At 39.2% G+C, this 19,174-nt stretch overlaps 1 protein-coding gene across 3 annotated transcripts in view; it reads left to right on the top strand.

Moving 5' to 3' along the window:
• The window catches only part of DIP2C (disco interacting protein 2 homolog C), a 324,943-nt gene that overhangs the window by 286,586 nt on the left and 19,183 nt on the right, over positions 1 to 19,174 (top strand). For 2 of the 3 annotated variants that reach the window (XM_037385750.1, XM_037385753.1), the window contains 2 exons: positions 7,359 to 7,388; positions 9,092 to 9,153. In XM_037385750.1, coding sequence (XP_037241647.1) covers positions 7,359 to 7,388; positions 9,092 to 9,153 — 92 coding nt within the window. The remainder of the gene's footprint in view (positions 1 to 7,358; positions 7,389 to 9,091; positions 9,154 to 19,174) is intronic. The other variant, XM_037385751.1, reaches the window with a different exon arrangement.

The following is a 19,174-nucleotide window of genomic DNA, read 5'->3' as shown; positions in this document are numbered from 1 at the left end:
ACTTTGTCAACTATTCATCCCTCTCATGTTGCACTCATAGCATTTATTCTGCCCGTGAATACAGTAATTCAGAGAAGTGCATGGTAGTGACAGAATGCATACTCTGTACTCCAAAAATAGTATTTAGTCATGTAATGTAAAATCCAGTTTCCAAGTGCTAATTTAGCATGTTACAAAATGGATTTCTTCTGTTTGTAAAATAATTCCAACCATTATTTAATTAACTAGATATTTTCTGCACACAGTTTATCTTTTACAGTGGAAAATTGTTTTGCTACATCACTTCCATTCTGTTTTAATCCACTAATCGGAAGAAAGTACCCAGGAATAATGCAGGATTTAACTTGCATTCTCCAGGAATCTTTATTGAGTCGTGATTTTAAGGACAGATGGAGCACTGTAGCTCTCTGGTCCAAATTTCTGAATACCCTCTAGGTTTTCATCCAATGATGATTACACCAAGCAAATAGTTTTAGGCTGATCTACAGTATATTATTTTATCTTTCAGAACTTCAAGTGCTGAACGTTAATTTGCCTTTTTATAAGGTGTTCAATTTTTAATTAATTTTGCCTTATTTCTAGTTTAAATTTATCTGACATTAGATTCAATCACTTTTTATTTTATTACATTTTTCTAATCTAGAATAAAGGATCTCATATCATGACTCTAATACACATCTTAGTCTTTGATAAATAGATAAAGAATCTTAAGACAGCCTTTCCTGATCTGTGTCTGCTTTTAATGACTCCTGATCTCTTTCTGTCTAAATCTGGTATCAGGAATTCATGTACTATTCCTGCAATAATGCCACAGGTGTCCTGCTTAGATGCAATATGATTTTGGACTTAATAATCTTTTTAAATAACACAAGGATCATCTTCTGCGTTGGCAGCCACATCGACTGTAAAGTTCCATATCCATTTGGTCACCTACCATGTCTCTTCAAAGTCACTGTCTCCTCAGCAGAACTTGCCTCCACTCTATATGGTGCATCTCACACTTCAAATCTGGCAGTTACCCCTAGTTCACATTAAAGGATTTCTCATGCATGTAACCTGCATAATTGCTTAGGTGTGGAAGCCAGAACAGATCTTCTCAGTGACTTTGCAAATAAGGGACTTGCTATTTTTTTTTTCCTGATTGTAAATGTGAAGATTTTTTATTTTATCAAAAAAATGTGACAAATACAGCTTATGGGTTCAGCACAGACCAATATGTCTGTATGTTATGCTTGTCTTAGCCTCTTGCCCTGTTCGACATCACTAAAGAATCCTGGCTTTCATCAGACCTTGTCTAAAAGTGACCTTGTAGTTCAGCGTGTTACCAGAATATGAATACAGGAGGTATGACACGTCTCCAGGACTGCTTGCTTTCTCTCTGACTACCAGCAGAGTATCCCTTCAGCCCAGGGTGACTTTAATTATTATTATCAAACATATGACAAGGCAAAGCTGAGCAGGGTTAAAAGTCATTCTGTGTCCCAGAGGTAGAGTTCTTTAGTTTGACATTCTGTAATTGCTGTCATAAACATTCTCCAATAATAAAAATTTAAGAAAGTCTCCTGTAGTCTAAAAAATGGCACTTGAATCCTTCAAAACAGTTTTACCCTAATGAAATTTTATAGTTATGAGAGAAAAATGCATCTTGTAGTTTAAACATGTATGAACCCAAGCAGTATCTTCCCCTGTATTTCTGTCATGGATTTGATACAAAAAGTACTGACTGAGGCTTTGAAATCTCTCCTGCTGAATTTCTTTGCAAGAATACAGGCCTCTTTATTTCTTTTTCCATATCTAGAGTCCTGAGTGATGACAAGGCAGAGAGGACAACTTGGAAAACATCTAGGAAATCTTTAGGCACCCCCCCATGAGACAGCACAGTTTGGATGGTGCCAGTTAGCAGGTGCAGGTTGGTCTGCTTACCCAGTCAGCAACCTAACCAAGCTTAAAACCTTGGCTGGGAGGGGCACAGCAGGCAACAAGGACACCACTTTCCCTCAAGTAGAAAACAGAGGAGAAAGAGATGAGCTGGTTACTTGGTAACAATCCTTATCTAATTTGCTCCTGTATCTTTAGACACTGTGAAGTGCCCATGGGATGATGGGATGTCTCTTACAGAGGAGGGGAAGGAGGGAAGTAATAGCATACATCCACTGCTCTGACTTCGCTGACAGATCAGGATGGGGCCCACCAGCCCACCCCTGCAGCTGTGGTGGAGCTACTGACATATAACGGAACTTCTCTGGCTTCTGGTCTTTGGGGAGACCAGACATGAAGGATGCTGTAGACAAAAAGGAAAAATTAGCCGCAAAAGTTTGCTTGCCACTAATGAAAATCTCCATTTCAGGGTTGCAGTGATCTCTGGACTGTTTGTGGTGGTTGCTTCATTTACGAGATCAAGTCATTTATTCAGGACAAATAATAAAACCAGGGAATGACACTAAGCAGCAGTAAGCCAGTTCAGTGCTCGAGCATGTGGCCTTGGAAGTAGTACTGTACTGGGTCTGCCTGGGATGGAGTTAACTTTTTTGATAGCAGCCTGTAGGAGCTGTGTTTTGGATTTGTGACTGAAACAATGTTGATAGCACACCAGTGGTTTAGCTATTGCTGAACAGTGCTGCACAGCATCAAGGCTTTTCCCATTTCTCACTCTGCCCACCGCACCACCACCCCACTGCCCCTAGCAAGTAGGCTGGGGGAGAGCAAGAGGTTGGGAGAGGACACAGCCAGGAAAACTGTTCCAAGCTGACCTGAGATACCCATACTATATAATGTCATGCTCAGCATTAAACAGGGGGGATTGGTCTTCCAAAGTAGCCATTGCTCAGAGACTGGCTGGGCACTGTTCTGCTTGTGGGAGGTGGTGAGTAATTGCTTTTGCATCACCTAGGGTTTTTTTCTCTTTCCTTCACTCATTAAACTGTCTTCATCTTGACCCATGGGTTTTCTCGCTTTTGCTCTCCCCTCTCCTGCTGGGAGGGGAGGGAGTGAGCATCTGGGTGGGTACTTAGCTGCTGTCTTGGTCAGCCCACTACAAACATGCAGGAGAGCTGAGTACACTCAGAGAAACTGGAAGTTGTAGTCAGCATGGAGTTAGGCTGGATTTTTGCTTGACTAGGTATATCTGCCTTTTGATTGTGTTAACTACTTAGCTGACGTTTGCTTCTTAGATGGTTCTTTACAGAAATTCTGGAGTTATTGAATCAAACTGTTAAAGTGGATAACTCTGAAAGAATATTATTAATGATACTGACTATGAATTTCAGAACAGGACAGGATGAAAGCCTTGAGTGGGGTGGTTAACAGCCTGGCTGATCATCTCTCTTTGTATTGGGCTTCATTGAGATCTACTAATATGTTGCATCTTAGTAAAACTTAGACAAACTAAAAGCCATACACTGTCTAAAGAATGGTGTGGCTGGAATGAAGAAAAGCCATTTCAGAACACGCTATATTTAGTAACATTACCCTTCCAAGCAGAATGATTTTTGAAGCATTTAAGCCGAGGGTAGTTTGGCAATTTTAAAGAGGTTTGAAAAATTACTAAAGATGTTACTTACAAGCATCACCACAAAATACGTCATTTTGATAGAGAATATAAAGATACAGGATTGCATCCTTTGAAGCATCTGGTATTAGACACTGCCAAAGACTGGATACTGAATTAGACTGAAAGCTCTTTCCAGACTGTCTGGAAGTTTATGGCTAGTGATATTCCAGAATAGCTTGTGGGCTGAGGAACAGAATGAATTTTAATCCTTGATCAACAATGTTCTTGAAATTAGCATTGTCTCCAATATGTTCCAGAAATGGGTCATGATTTCTAGATTCTTCACACTGCAATAAAATACTTATGAAGATGTTTGAGTCAACAACATCTGCCTTTGCTTTTTTTCTTACAAGTTTTGTCATCCATGAGATCAGCATGTGGTTCCTGGAACAGCATCTTCTATAGGGATAACTGTGATCCAGTCTATTCTACGGTCTTTCTAAAATACATATCCTACTAATCACCTTTCTAGACATATCTCAGTATTCAGCTATTGACACCAGCAAAAAACCTACCCAGGCTTTTTTCTTTATGGACTGCCTCTAATGCAACTTTGATGTGATCTTTGATAACTTCTTCACTTGATTTCCAGTTTTTTGGACAAACTTAAGACTCAAGTGTTTACAAGGGGAAGGTATCCTGATTTTTCCAAAAAGCTTTTACTGTTGTTCCTCCTTCCAAGAAGAAGGGGGGATGGAGGGAGATGTATGTGTCTGTGTGTCTGAGTGTGTGTGTCTAAAAACTTTCTAGCAGAATTTGATGTTTCATTGAAGATTACTTTTAAAAGGAAATAATTGTGATAATTCCTTTAGTACAAAACAGCGTTAGTCTACCAAATGATCTTAATTTCAGCGTTAAGGTCACTGACAGCCTAATGCATTGCCATTTCTATTCATTTCGTCTGAAATTCAGAGCAAATTTCCTATGTTTCTTTTGATGTAGTCATTTTGGACTAGGTTTTTAGAGGTGTGCTTCTGAAAATAAATAATTTTCTCCATCTTTAGGTACTTAAATACCATTAATATCTGACCTTTTATGGCTGTATAGTCCCAGATAATGATCCAGGGATTTCTGAGATGAAAAGATTGCATCCAGCATATTTTAATTCTCATTAACTAGCATCTTAGTATTCTCAAGAGAGAGAGAAAAGTAGATATGAAAAGTAGCCTGTTTCTTACAACAGCAACAGCACAGATGGTTCTCTAGGATTTTATCTAATTTCCATTTAAACACTTGAAATAAATATTTTTATTTTATTCAACCTGCTACTCAATTCCAGTTGAGGAGGAATTCTAGAAGTTGTTCATTTTCCTTAGTTAACCCTGAAAATATACTAACAAATCTGCCCAAGCTATGGCAGGAGGGCAGGCTTCATCTTGCTTCTTTTATGTCACCTTTTTTTACGTGAGACAGCAAGGCTAAGTGAGTTATCCAATATCCATCTATAGTCAGTAGAATCGAAGTACTTCAAGAGAGAGCTTCTTCCAGCCTGTCTCAGGTGTCCATCTTGTCCCATCACCATCAGGAGATACTTCCTACCTTGTACTGCACACTTACTTCTTTGATGGCTGAAGTTATATGAAATAAATCCTTTCCTCACTGTCTACCAAAGCATACAGTTAATGTTTCTTTTTACTGAGTGATAGATCACACTTTTTGAGGATCTTCCATATTAAAAGTAATAAGGGATCGCTCTGTGAAGAGTGCAGCAGGAGACCATGCACTTTATCAGCAGTATGATTCACACTTCGCAATACAGTACAGCTCTGGATGAGTTCCCTCACATTCTGTGTTTTCCCACCTTTACTATGAGTCATGCCATGAAGTTCTTTTCACAGCTCCAGCTGCTGTGCTTGCGTACATGAGATCGTTAAGTGTGCATCAAAAATTCCATTTCTGGGCATCACTGGAGCAGAAGCACACTCAGGGTAAACACTGAGGCCACATCCTTAGATAGCAAAACAAAACCCCAAACAACAGGTTTTTTAAATTCTTAGGACTTCTGATTGCCTAGTTCCTGTTTTTTAACCATGGGGAGGGAAGCAGGGGAGAGCATGCAGCTTGGCCTTTGACTTCAGTGGAAATTAGGTACAGGCTGAGTGCTGGCACAGTCATCCGTACTGCTGACTTGTTGGGGTGGTTCTCCATGCAGTGTTGACCTGCAGGGTTTTCCCAGAAAATAAAAGCCTGGCGTGTTACAGAGGTCTGCACAGACCAGGGCTGGTTCAGTGGTGGCAGCCTATGCATGGGCAGGAGATTTATTTATTTAGTCCAAGGGATGTGACTTTATGATGCACCTGTTTGCAGACAGAAAATTATGTTTGGCCCATTTTATTTCCTTGAACACTACCTGGCATGTCCTTAGTAAGTTTCAGATAGAACAGAAGTTGTGTCGTTTTTTAACTATTAGCAGCTTTCCAGATGCTCTCTATCTCTGTCTCGCAAAATAAATGTGCACAGGCAGATAGAGTCAGTCAGTCTGGGCTTGGCTACAACAGCTTCTTTTGAAACACTTTCAGAGCATCTCAGCTGCAGCTGGCTGCAGAAGGACGGTGCTGAGGCTTCAACTGCTGTTTCTCAAGTCCTTCCTTAGGGAAAAGCTGTATGAGGCTCTGGTGCTCTCAAAGTCCTCTCCAGACCTGCAGTATGGTCACAGGCAATGATTATATCACTCACGGATTTCAGCAATTCTGCTTTCTTGCAGTTACACTGCAGCGTTCTGCCTGGATTATTAGTAATATTTCTATTTTGGGGCATCAATTTTAATAAGTAGATCCATCCTATTTTCTTAAATGCTTCATCTTCCCCCACATCAAAAATAAACCTATTTTAAGATGCTGCTCTGGCAGCTTCCTGTAGTCTTTAACTTCGCTGGAATTCAGAAGTTCGGTAAGAGGGATGTGGGATAGCAGTAGTCTCGGAGCTGTGTATTTTCACAAGTTGTAGGGCAAGCCCCACTGCAGCCATCTGGTGTTAGATGCTCCATGTGACAGTAACAGGTTAGGATTAGTCACCACTGTATTTTGTCTCTTTGCTGTGTTATCGATCATGGTGCAGAACTGATGGGGTTTCATCAGCTTTTAATTTTACTGTTCTTTACATGCATTACACCGTTTATCAACACAAATAGGCTAAGAATGAAGAGTTACTGAACTATGAACTATGAAGTTACTCTATTTACTTAGGGTCTTCTAGTAGGTTGTGCATGAAGCCTTGATTTTATTTCACTTTAGGAGCAGGTTAATCTGTATGAAGCAAGGTGTAAGTATCTTTCTTCATTGTATACTAATATTTTGTTTTTCCAAAAGGAAAGCTTACTTTTCATTTCCAGAGGACATTGCTTACAAATTTCTTTTAGTAGTGAAATGGCATACCTGGAACCCCTGCCTCAGTGGATGTTCATTAAAATAACAGGGCCATAATGTTTACTGACTTCTTCACCAAAACAAACAAAAAAATAATATATCAGTATGCTAGACACATGTTTTCCACTAACAACATTGTCTGTAGTGTCCTAAAACCATTTAAGTCTGTCCAAGGTTAGCAGTCTACAGCTGTCTCTTCTGTTGCTCTACTAAAATGTTGACACCTCATTTTTTACTTTTTTTAACCTTTAATGGTATAATGGTTAATTTGTAAGATTCCTGTATTTGACATTGTTTTTCTTTTTATTTTACTCCCTGCTTTTTGCATTCTCCTCTTTTTTTTTTTTTCTCCCACCCTTCATTCCCATTTTTTTATTATTATTTTTGTCTTGTGTTACCTTCTTTCCTTCTCTTCCTCATCCCTGCTATTCCTGCTGCTATAGCCTCACAGGCTGGGGAAGCTGGCTGAGCAGGTAGGGGATTTTCATGTTCCCTCAATACCCACCTATCAGCTTCCAACAGTGGGACAGACTAGAAATTGAGTCTGGAGATTTGGGGATTTTCAGATCCTTCTATGAAATTGTAAACAAGTCCGGTATAGCTGTATCTGGATGCAGGTTTCATCAGATATTAGCTGTCTGTTGTAACTATTTCATTCACACTGAAAATAACAAATGCTATAGTGATTGTCTTTGATTTTCAAACGTGACTGTTTTCATTATTTTATTAATCAATTCAGGTTTAGTTTTATTTTTGAAGATAACCAATCTTTTCTTGATTTTGGTGGTTTTTTTTAATGTTGCATATATTTCAAATAAGTTCTCCACTCAGCACTAGTCTGTTACACTGCTGAGTTTACTAGTAGACTGAAAATTGTGTCGTTAATAGTTAGAGAGGATATTGTATCTTGTATTGTGTATAACAAGCTAAAGAGGCTAACATGCATGTGCAGCTCTATTACTCTTTTTCTCCTCTGGTGGTGGGTCACTATCAGTATCTGTACAGTAAGTATCAATTGGTAATGCTAATTCTTTTCCCCTTTAGATACAAAAATTATCCATTTGTGGAACTCCATCACAATTTTTAGTGCTCCAAAAAACAGTGGAACTAGGAGCCAGCGTTGCAGAAATGCAAAGTTTAGCCCTAGACCTTCCTAATATGAAGAATTATACTCTATAATATATGGCAAATGGGACAGAACTCATTGGGAGTTGATGTTGCCTGCTGTTTCAAGTAGTAAACATCTAAATAACTGATAAAGGAGTTCCTGCACCTGTAGGTTACAAAGGTTAGGTGAATTTATCTGCTGAAAATAAAATTTCCAAAGTTCCAGTGTTTGAAAATGAAGCTATGCTTTTCTTCTAGCTTTCTGCTTAGCAGTGACGTGAGGTACGCAGCCGAGAGAAGAGCCCTAGACTAGAGCATTGGGAATTCACATGATGTTCAGTGGTGATGAATTTGAGGTTTTGGATAAGGGAAGATCATAGCAGGTTACAAAACTGCAGCAAAGCTGTGGGTGGAAAGGCCTAGAAGACTCTTATCATCTCTGCATGAAAGGAAACTAAAATTAGTCTACTGCTTCTCAAGTAACTAAATATTGTGACATAAAGCAAGGATGTAAGTTATGCAGTGGAAGACTGGAAAGGATCAGAATAATTGCTTACAGACTTTCAGTCCACATTGATTCGTGTCATGCGTGCTACCTTTACTATCTTTAGCTTCGAGTATATTCTCTGTTGCATGTATGGAAGACTCTCAGTAAACCATGCTTCACATTCCTGTCCATGTGCTTCTGCCATTAAACTGTGTCTCCTCAGCAATTTCAGCATTCCTTTATATGGCAAAACGTGTTTAACATTTTTTGTATGTATCCACGTCCTGATTACTTGGCCTTCTGTAGCAAATGAAACCTATGTTGACATGTGTTTGATTAAGTAGTATGACCGCTTGATGTTTTTCCGATCCCCGAGGTAACAAGTACCTGACGGTAGGTATGTTTTCCAGTGCTCTTTCCGATTCTGTAAAAGCTGAGCTTTGTTTGATGAAGAGCTTAAATATAACTTGTCATTTGATTAGCATAATTAGCAGTGAAATGAACATTCAGTTATTTGGGGGGGTAAAATTCTTTCCTCTTCCCAGACTTCAGGTTCTCATTAGCTGATGTTGTTGTTTACAGGGAACATCTGGACCAGATCCCACCACAGTGTATGTTGATATGAGGGCACTGAGGCATGACAGGTCGGAACCACCTTTTTCTTTTTCTCTAATACACACAATTATCAGAGTTACTAGCAAGAAAGCTACTTCAGCACACTTCGCGGTCCCTGAAAACCTTTGTAATCCTCATTAATAATTTGTGCTAACTCCTACCAGCCAGCAGACGTAGACATTTTTATTAGTTGCTTAATTAATTTTACCATTGATAAAACTGAAGCATCTGACATCAGCGCTGCAGTGACTAAGAAGATGCCTTGCTTTTCTTGCCTTCAGGATTTCATGATGCTGGTATTCTGGGGGTGCAGCCCAGCTGGTCCCTAAGAAATGGAGTCCCGTTGGGCCTTTTAGCTGCACAGAGGTGTTTCCCCTGGGCTAGCGGTTGTTAGCCAGTGGGGATACCATGGGGGAATTTTGCTGCAATTCTTAATGCTGCAAGACTATGAGGGAATAGACTGTCAGCTTCAGCCGTTGTGAGCAACCACATTCTGTAACTGTGGGTATTTTCGAGTTCTGTCTTTAATGTTAGATAAATATACAAGAAGCGAGAACATTAAGGAGATGTCTGAAATCTTAAAGTTGGAGGGAAACTTCTGATTTTAGGTGTTATTTTAGAAAATACCCATTCACATACAGTTCAGTTTTCCAGTACTCTGGTCAAAAGGCCAGCAAGTAGTCTCTTTACAAAATTTTAACAAAACAAAACATTTTCTATTAACTCTGGGAAAGATGAACATTAATTGACAGTGTTCAACAGTCCTGGTTCTTTTAAAAAAACATTATTCAGATAGGGGTGTTTTTTTCCTTTTTTTTTTCTTTTTCTTTTTTTTTTTTGTTCTTTTTCTTTCATCCTTCTTAAAAGCTTAACAGAGAATTTGTCCCCCTTAGGTGAATACGAACTTTAGCTATATCAAAGTGACCGGCTCAGCTTGCAGGGTGCAGACCTCAGGGCACTGCAGGCCCAAATTATCCTCTGGATAGTTTTCACATACAGTTATTTTCTTCTAGCACGTGGAGTTTGGCAGATGGAGGAAAGGAACTGCAAGATACTTGACTTTCACCATTTCTTTATTCCTTTGCACACAATGTTACCAACAATAATGCTTATGTCTGATCCATCCTTTGGGATGCTACTGTCTGCATAACCCAGCCATAGAAAACTTGGTCTTCCTGGCCAAGCAACTGCAAGGGCTGCTGTGTACAGCACAGTCCATGCTCATACTCAACCAAGCAAAATAAAGGCCTTTTTTTTGTAAAAAGGTGTTATCGTTATGTAAGCCTACCATCTCTGCATTGCACTTTCAAAAGGAGATTTACTTGAGAAGTTGAAAGATTTATGTTGTAAAAAAGAAATGAGAAATGGAACATATCATTACCTAAGAGCGGAGCAAACCCTGTGACCAGAACAGATCTCATCCAGCCTGAAGTGGTCTGCCAGGCTCCTTCGGCAGTCACGGGAGAGGCACACACCCCACCAGTGTATTGCAGCTATCTCAGACATGCACCAGCATGGGAGGAATTGACCTTTAAGGTAGTTTTATTTCTTTATTGGTGAGGAAGGAAGCTTACATGACTAACTTTGGAAATCAAATGTTTATTTCTAACTTTAGAAATCAAATGTTTATTTTTTAATGGACACAGTAAGGTAAGACATATTTACCCATAGTGTTTGCTCTAATCTAAGAGCTCTGAAATAGTTTAAGTTGAGCACGATGTACATAGATAGATGTAAGCATCATTCAAGTGCAGGAGAAAGAGCTAATGAATTATTAAAAATAAAGCTGTAGCTATAGAGAGGAAAGAAAAAAGCAAATGTAGATTAATTCCTTATTTGAAATTATTTTTTCTGAGAGGAGAAAGACACTTATAGACTATTCATTGGAAGGTAAGTATTTAGAAACATATATAGAAAGAGAACATAACATTCACAGTTAATAAAAATTATAAACAATAAAATCATTTATATTTATATAGAGGAAATAATATTTACTGTTAATAAAAGCTGCATAAATCATGGGCATACTATTTCTCTGCCTTTGTCATGTCATTAAGAAGTAGACATTGTTATCAGGATCAGACTTGGTAGTATATTAGTTATATTTACTGACTAATTCTACAGAGCACGGAAGATGATCTTTAGAGTTGGTTTCTCAGATTGTGGTAATGTAGATTTTAGTTTTATGGATTAAAGCCATGCCTCATTTACTCAGTCCTGTGGAATTTGGTATTAGATTCATGGGTCATAAATTAGGTGAGAAAACAATTTTATTTGACATAGTGTCATCACACTTGCTGTTTCTAACCATTTTTATGGAACTGAATGTCACTATTGCTTAACAGTAACTGAAAGACTGCTGTACATAGCTGTGAGACTGTATAGTAACAACCCACCGAGTCTTTGCAGGTCAGCCAGTCCCCCAACAACATAAAAAGTGTGAGAAATTTTTTTTTCAGATTTTGTATTTTAGAAGATATTTTACAGAATTTGGAAAAGACTGAACATTATTTTTTTTTTTTTTAGTTGCCATGATAAGACTTTCTAGTTGCTGCAAAAGCAGCTGTAGTTCATCTTTCTGAGATTATTCAAATCCTGTTCACATCTGTAAAAATTAATAATTAGTTTGAATACAACTATTTCAAGCTCATCTGGACATTATGTGTGCACAATTCACAGCTTACAGAAATGTTGCTTGGTAGGAGTTTAGATCAAAATGCCTGTGTGATGTATGATTTGGGTAGAGATCTAGGGGTGGTCCATCAACCAAACTAGACATGTCCTCCCAGCTTTCACATTATTTGGATGGTTTGCTTCTTAGGTCAGGTTGAAGGTTCTCAAACACCTTTTTTGTGTGCCTCTGTGTGGTTTTGAGCCACCAGCCCACTGGTTTAGCCGCTGGGACTCTGCAGCTCTGGCTGTAGTTGTCAGCTGAGGGAAATGGCTGGGGCCGGGCTCACCTGGAGATTTAGGAAACTTGTGCCAGGGATGCAACCACTCCATCAGTGGCTGGCATCAGTTACGATACCAGGAAGAGATGTGATTGCCTAACCGCAAGCATCAGTGCCGTTTTAGATGCTATACCTACTGCAGCAGGGTCTCCCATAGAGCTCGTGTTGTGTTTGCTAGCACTAATGAGATGTCCAGGCACCCTGTGCTATCTCATGGGGTGTTAGACACCTCTTTTTGGAAACTGAGTAACATCCTAATAGCAGGAGTATACAACTCTGGCTTGCTCTTGGTGACAGTACATCAGTATTGTACTCGGCATCTCATTGATATTCTAAAAAATCAAGAGTATCCCCAGGATGGCCGAGAAAGAGTGAGCAAAGACACTCAAGTCTCACCTGGGCTGTTGAATAAAAAAAACAGGAGACTCCTGAGTTGGCACCAAGTGGCTGACATGCTGTTTAGAGAGTTTAGCTCAGACCCAAAAGGCAAAACAGGTGGATTAATGCTTCACCACACGTGAGCTGGCGCACAGCAGGCTGTGCTGGCACAGCATGGCTGGTCCCAGTTGCTGACTCACCGTGCAACTCAGGTCATGTAGATGTGCCTGGGTGCATCTGCAGGGAGAACAAATGCAACAAAACTCCAGGCATGAGCACCCTGTCAGGTTGTTGGCTGCATTTCTCTGCTGCTGCCTTTGGGAAAAGAACTTTATCTCCTCCCCCTAAAAAGGAAAAAGAAATAGAATGAATATATTCATATTCTTGTCCTGCTGCCTAAACTGCTGGTTTTCAGATCCATCATCATTTTAGATCAGTGATGTTCTCCTCAGAGAGCTTTTCAGGTGGTTAAACACAAGGCACCTAAATATGCTAAAAGCTGAGAAGTGCTTGGAAGATAAAAAGGAGAGAGAGTGAGCCTCTTTTCTCATCATACCAAAACACCATATACTTGAAAGATGTTGGCTTTTATAACACTTACATGCTTTTGTAGCAGTAAAGATGTAAATCTAAAACCCAAGCATCCCATTTATCCAGGGTGTTATAAAACAATATGCACATGTGCTTATAAAATTAAAAATGTCCCAACAAAAAATACATCTGATAATAGCATACAAATGCCACAGCCTCCTCATTCTTAACAGCAGGTTAGTTCTCGGTAGAAAAATTATTTATTGGCAAAACAAACCACTTCATCAAACTGAGAATAGACCTCATGTATTCCAAAATAAATCTTCCTTTCACATAGACAGGCAAAAATATTTTTTAAGTGTTCTTCAGCAGGTCAGGCTTGAATTTCAAATGTCTCAATATATTTGCAAATACTCTAAAACATATTTTTTAAGAATAATTCAATTTTTTTTTCAAAATGTTACTGTTTTAACCTGCTAGTTTAAATTCTGCAATTACCTTAAATTTGAAACTAAGCTGGTATGAATAAGAAATAAAATGTCATTTAAAATGTTACAATATTTTGACTTTGAATTTTTGCTCAAAATTTTAACATAGGCATTTTTTTCTGCATTTCTGTATCTTTCACATTTAAGATGTTGTATAGAGGATTTCCTCAGAAGTTTTAATTAGTGAGCTGAAGGATCCATCTGGTGATGGCTGAGAAAGATCATTGATCCCCTAAAGTTGAAAGTTCCTGCAAATCTTGTAAAGATAAACATCCTCCTGCATTCTAATATTCTCTTCTATTACAAAATCTTATCCATAAAGAAAAAAAATAATTACGAAAATCATTGTCCTGCCCTAAGTTGGGTAAGGAAAGATCTGCTTTGATATTGGAATTTATTTTAAAATTACAAAGAAGTAAAAAGGAACAAAGTCAATCTATATCCACCCCCAAAAGCAGGGAAGAATGGCACCAGTCCTCTTGTTCAGTAGCAGGGAGTGACAGCTTGGGAGCTCTGGTGGAGTGGAGGCTTAGACTTCCAGGGGGAGAGAGCTACTAATCAAGTCAGGTATGTATTGATGGAGATTTTGATAGCATTTTGCATGCATTTGTAGTAGAAAGTTTCCCCTTATTTTGATTACAAATTGTGATTAAGCTGATTGTTGAACTACACCCACATTCTGTACCAAACTAGGGAAGGATGAAGACTTTCAACCTGTGCTAGTAAACAATGTTCTCAATTTTATTTGATGCCATCTGTAGTTTCATATATGCAGGCACCCTTACCTCTCATATCCTTCCTATCCTGTCTTTAAATTCCAGTATTCCTTTTGGTGAAATAATTGGTGCATTAAATGGTCATTTAAATTATTCAATTTCATCTAGTTGAGCCTGTGTTTTTTCCATAGGGTTAGAAAACTTGAGAGTTTAATTTATTAAACCCTGCTGTGGTTTACTAGATTTCCTTTTGAGCCACATGTAATGGTGAGCTGCTTGGATGGTTCTTGGTCACAGGCATGGTGAGGCAGCTGGCACCAGACAGGGAGCCAGATCCAGGTGTGGGATATTGCCAAAGAGACTAGAAGCACCAAGATGTATTTGGGTTTAAGTTACTAATTTTTTTAGTCTGGCTGTCATTCAGTGGGTGGCTTGTGGTATCCATAGTCTCTCATTGAAATACTCCCACTCCATCATTAGAACAGTTATTTTAACCTGATTACCTCCTGTATTTATTAAAGAAACAGTTTGTGGAGCTGTACAAATAGGTGTCTTCTCTTCTTATGCGATCACTGGCATCTTCTTGGAGTGATGCAGATTAGTGTCTCTCTTACAAAAATGTACCCCTTGTATATATTTATGTCATTAGCAGACTTGATTTCTTAGGCAGTCACTTGTATGTTGTGCTAAATCTTCTTTTTTGTTTTGATCTTCGGGGGTATTCAGAGATCTTTGAACTTCATCAGACTTGCTGAGACATTGTCTCCTTGACAAAGGTGATTTCAGAGGTTGGAAATTCTGAATCACATTCCCCAAGAAAAGAAGGGCACACTTGCAGCATTTCAAACATATGTGAAAACAGTTACTTCGGATTTATTTATATAGATTGCTTATACTCTGAGCCCAGTCTCAAATGCAGACTCTATCAAAAGGAATGAGTTAAGGCTTTGGCTTCATTTTAATATATTTCAGCATTTCAGACTTCATGCAGGAAAAGAAAAATAGCCTTTTATTCTGGCTGTCAAATGTTTATCCTTCTCCATATTTTACTGAAACGTTGATGTTGTATATATTTTTTTGTTTTGGGTAATACCAAGCAACAAAGCCGTGGGAGGTTTTTTCCTAATTGTCAAACACTTCTACTCCATCTAGTTTGAAAAATACTCTTATTACTGGGTTACTAGGCAAAGAAAAGCTATTTAGGTAAATTATTATCTAAGCTATAGCCGTAGCAGTGCTCTGTAGTACAGTCACAGCATGGAGGATAACCATTTTATAGTCACGTAGTAGGGAAAAGAAACTGGGGGGAGATACGTCTGAAGGAGACATGCTAACGGCAAGTGACAGTGAAATAGTTACCTTTTGTGAAACTTCATTTGCTTAATCATACTTGAAAGCCGTTTTCCAACGGTAGCAAAAGAGGAGCTTCGAAGAGTGCTCCCTGATGCTCTGGGGAGCAGTGCTTTTTCCAGCTCTTGTAATGAGTTACAGCATACAGAGCCCAGCTGCAGGTTAAAGAAAATACCAGGCCTCAATTATTCACTCTGTGTGGGATCCAGAAGGGTAGTTTAAATCTACTGTTGCCCCCTTTGACAACCAGCCATCTTCTCCCTTGTGGTAAGATTCAGTAGGCAAAGTGTGTAGAGTATTTTGAGGTTTGAAGTGCTATACGCCTGGGAAACTGGTCAAAACATAAACCTCACAAGTCACTGGCCTCAGAAAGCCACCGGTGAGTGCTTTATATGTAGTAAGCTTGTTTACAAATTGAATTGTCAAGTGCTACCTCCAGCAGTGCCATTCTGGTCATCCCCAGCTTTGAGGATCTTCTCATCTGGGTGCCTCCAATTCCAAGTTTCAGACATCACCCATGCTTTTTTTTCTTTTTTAGACTATCTGTTGCTTTAGCGGTTTGGGGTTTTTTTTCTTTTATCACAGAAACAGGTTTCCCATGGAAAAATGAGAAGACTTTCACTGCTGTGAAGTCAGTAGAAGAGGTAGCTCAGTTGGGAGGAGGAAGGGTTGAGGTCTTTAAAATAAAACCGAAATCCGTCAGAGTTTTAAGTATGATACGTAACGATGCAGCTTCATGTTGAGGTGTCTCTGTAGAAACGTCTGGCTTTCAGGCATTTTGCCCGTTAACTTGCAGAATCTCATTAGTGAGTTTAAGCTGTCATGGTACTGGCAAAATCCTCCTCGTTCTTCATGGTTTTGCTCAGGAGGAGATACAGCCTTGGCCTTGTAGCAACGTTGTTTTGTTTCTGCCATGCAGATCCTGCTGTCTCAGAAATCCCCTTGGTGCTGTTCCTGATCTATGGGAAACAAATCTCCCAGGAAAAAAATGTTAATTTGGGCTGATAAGCATCATGTCAGCACTTCCAGTTCTGGCTTAGAGGAGAAGTCCCAGTCTGTCTAGAGGAAAGATTCCCTCTTGCTGTTCCTGCCTGTGTCAGGGGACAAACCAAGAGACTTGTTGAACCTCTGTGCGCTGGATAGTCAGTGGTTAGGGACAAAGCTGATGACCTGGGAAACCGAAGAGGAGCAAATAACATCTAAGGGATTGCACTGTTTACGTATGAGGATCCGGAGTTACAGCAAAATTTGTAAATATACCTGTTTTAAGAGCTTGTGAGGATGCTTCATGTTTCCAGGCATAAAGCAACTTTTATTCCAGGGCAGGAGAAAGGGATGAACATCCAATGACTTTCAGACAGTAAGTCACCCCCTCTTGTCCCAGTCAGTCTGAGCTGTGAAATTAAACTAGGGGGGTGGGAGCCCTACAAAGCAAATTTCTGTGCTTGCTAAGGCAAGACTACTAGCTCCTGAAATATTTCCTCCCTTGAAACAAGTCTGTTTCTTCCTTGATAAAGTCATCTTCAAGGGATTACAATATTATGATTTCAGTGGAACAGGACAATGAGAGTTGGCTCTGAGTGCAGGTTTTGAGAGAGGATGTGGTTTAGCATACTTTTAACTACAAATCAAGAAATTCCAGTTATATTTCCCTGGAGGGCTTAGGGGAAAGAGGATACTGTCATGTGTACCAAGTAAGACAAAAACAAAGGCAAAATAAAAAGCCCTAGCTTTCCAGGAAAGACAGCGGACTGCAGTTGGACATTTGTTTGATTGTTTGCAATTGTCATTCATGTGCATGTTACTCTTCAGCCATGAGTAGAAGAACTAAATGGAAGATCATTCAATTTTTGTTTGTTTTGACAAACCAGTTTGAAATTTCCCAGTAATATTTCAGCTTATTAAAATACACCAACATTTTTATTCCTGAAGAACGTCTGATGCTGTTTCTTAAAAAAGGGATTTCCCATATCAGAATATACTGTGTTTCTTTGGTGTTATAGTTTCTTCTCTTTCAGTCATGCTCCTTACAGAAGCTGGGAATTGATAAAGCAAGCTGGCTGCTTACATTTCTGAGAAGATGTATTAGAAAATCTTCCTTTTTTTTCCCCATATATATATATATATATAAAAGTTATTCCCATTCTTCTTTCTTTCTCTTCCCAGAGTCTGCCATGAGTCTAACCATACAGGAATGTCTTAAAAAAACGGAATTTTCATTATTTCATTTTCTTTACAGTTAAAATGTCTTATGTAATTGATTTTTGCAGGTAGTGTATGCTGAAGCATAATTTGCTTTGTTTCCCTCATTTTGGTAGATACCACTAATGGAGCACTAAACAGTGATTCTTTAAAATGCGGACAGTGATCAACATAGAGTACGTTTACTGTTTCAGTAGTGGAGGAAACAGTGCTGCTTTCCCATATTGCTACCTTAGAGTGCATTTCACAATGGAGACATCTGCTCTGGAAGGAAAATGTTGAACGAATACATGTAAAATTTGGAGTGAGCTTTTGTAGCTTCTGCCAGACCCAGCCGCAGGCTGTGGTGTGGTGTAGGAGATGGAGCTTCCTAAGTGCTTTCCATCCCTCTTTCCTTTCCCCTTTTCTCTTGCCAGCCTCTGCAGAAGGACAGGACCTTTGCTGTCCCACACGCTGACAGTTTCTTGCAACAAATAATTCAGCAGAGGGTGCTGTGCTGGCGGTTACCCCTGGGAAAAGGGCTCTGCCACCTTGGAGACCCACTCCAGCTTTGCTAGCCTCAGGCACTTGTTTGGCTCCTGTTGGCAGTGGAGTCTCTGGCTGTAGGAATACTAAATGGTTATGGCTGGGAAGGAGGGCCCTGAAAAACAGTAAAAGCATCCTATATTTATATAAGGATCCAACACTAAATTGGTTAGAGGTGTAATACGCTCTTAAATAGCTCTCTTCAGTAGCTCTTAATATGTTGCTTCAAGCTTCACATATCCTTAATATTGCATATACTAAGTGTCTGTTTGCAGAAGATGAGCTTACCTATGTGAAGAGTCTGAAGCTCAGCCAGGGTTCCCAGTAAGTCCCCTGGGAAAAGGACAGTTCCTTTTCAGTCCCTTCAGGTGTACCAGGCACTGCTGCTCCTGGCACCACTGACCTTTTCTTCAGAGTGGTAATCTGCAGTTTTATTTCAACTAAAAAAACAGCTCTGTGTGTTGAAGTTTGCCATGCAAAGGAAGTGTCTCTGGTGCTTGTTAAGGAGAGGAAACTTTCTGCCAGTTCTTCCCAAGAAATGCAGGGTGAATTCTGAAGGTTGCAGCAAGACAGGAGGGCAAGTGAAAGAGGATGAGTTGATTTCAGAAATTCCACCTTTGATTACATTGTGTGAATGTAGAATATGAATATTGTGTCAAGGAAGATAAAATTGTTTCCATCATTTTTTAACACCATATAAACTAATTCAATTAGATGCAGATGTTTTCAGATCCCAAGTCTGTTGTCATGAAAGTTTTCCCTGTGTGTGGAGTCTCTTTTTTTCTCGATTAGAACTGGGAAGATAAAGATGATTATGAAGTAGAAAAAGCATGTTGAATTAAACAGAATCATCAGATCACAACTGTGATTATGAAAAGTGCTGTTAAGACAATTAGTGATAAACACCAT

Source organism: Falco rusticolus, chromosome 4 (assembly GCF_015220075.1).
Source record: "Falco rusticolus isolate bFalRus1 chromosome 4, bFalRus1.pri, whole genome shotgun sequence".
Classification (NCBI taxonomy): domain Eukaryota; kingdom Metazoa; phylum Chordata; class Aves; order Falconiformes; family Falconidae; genus Falco; species Falco rusticolus.
This window is presented reverse-complemented; position numbering and strand designations above follow the sequence as displayed.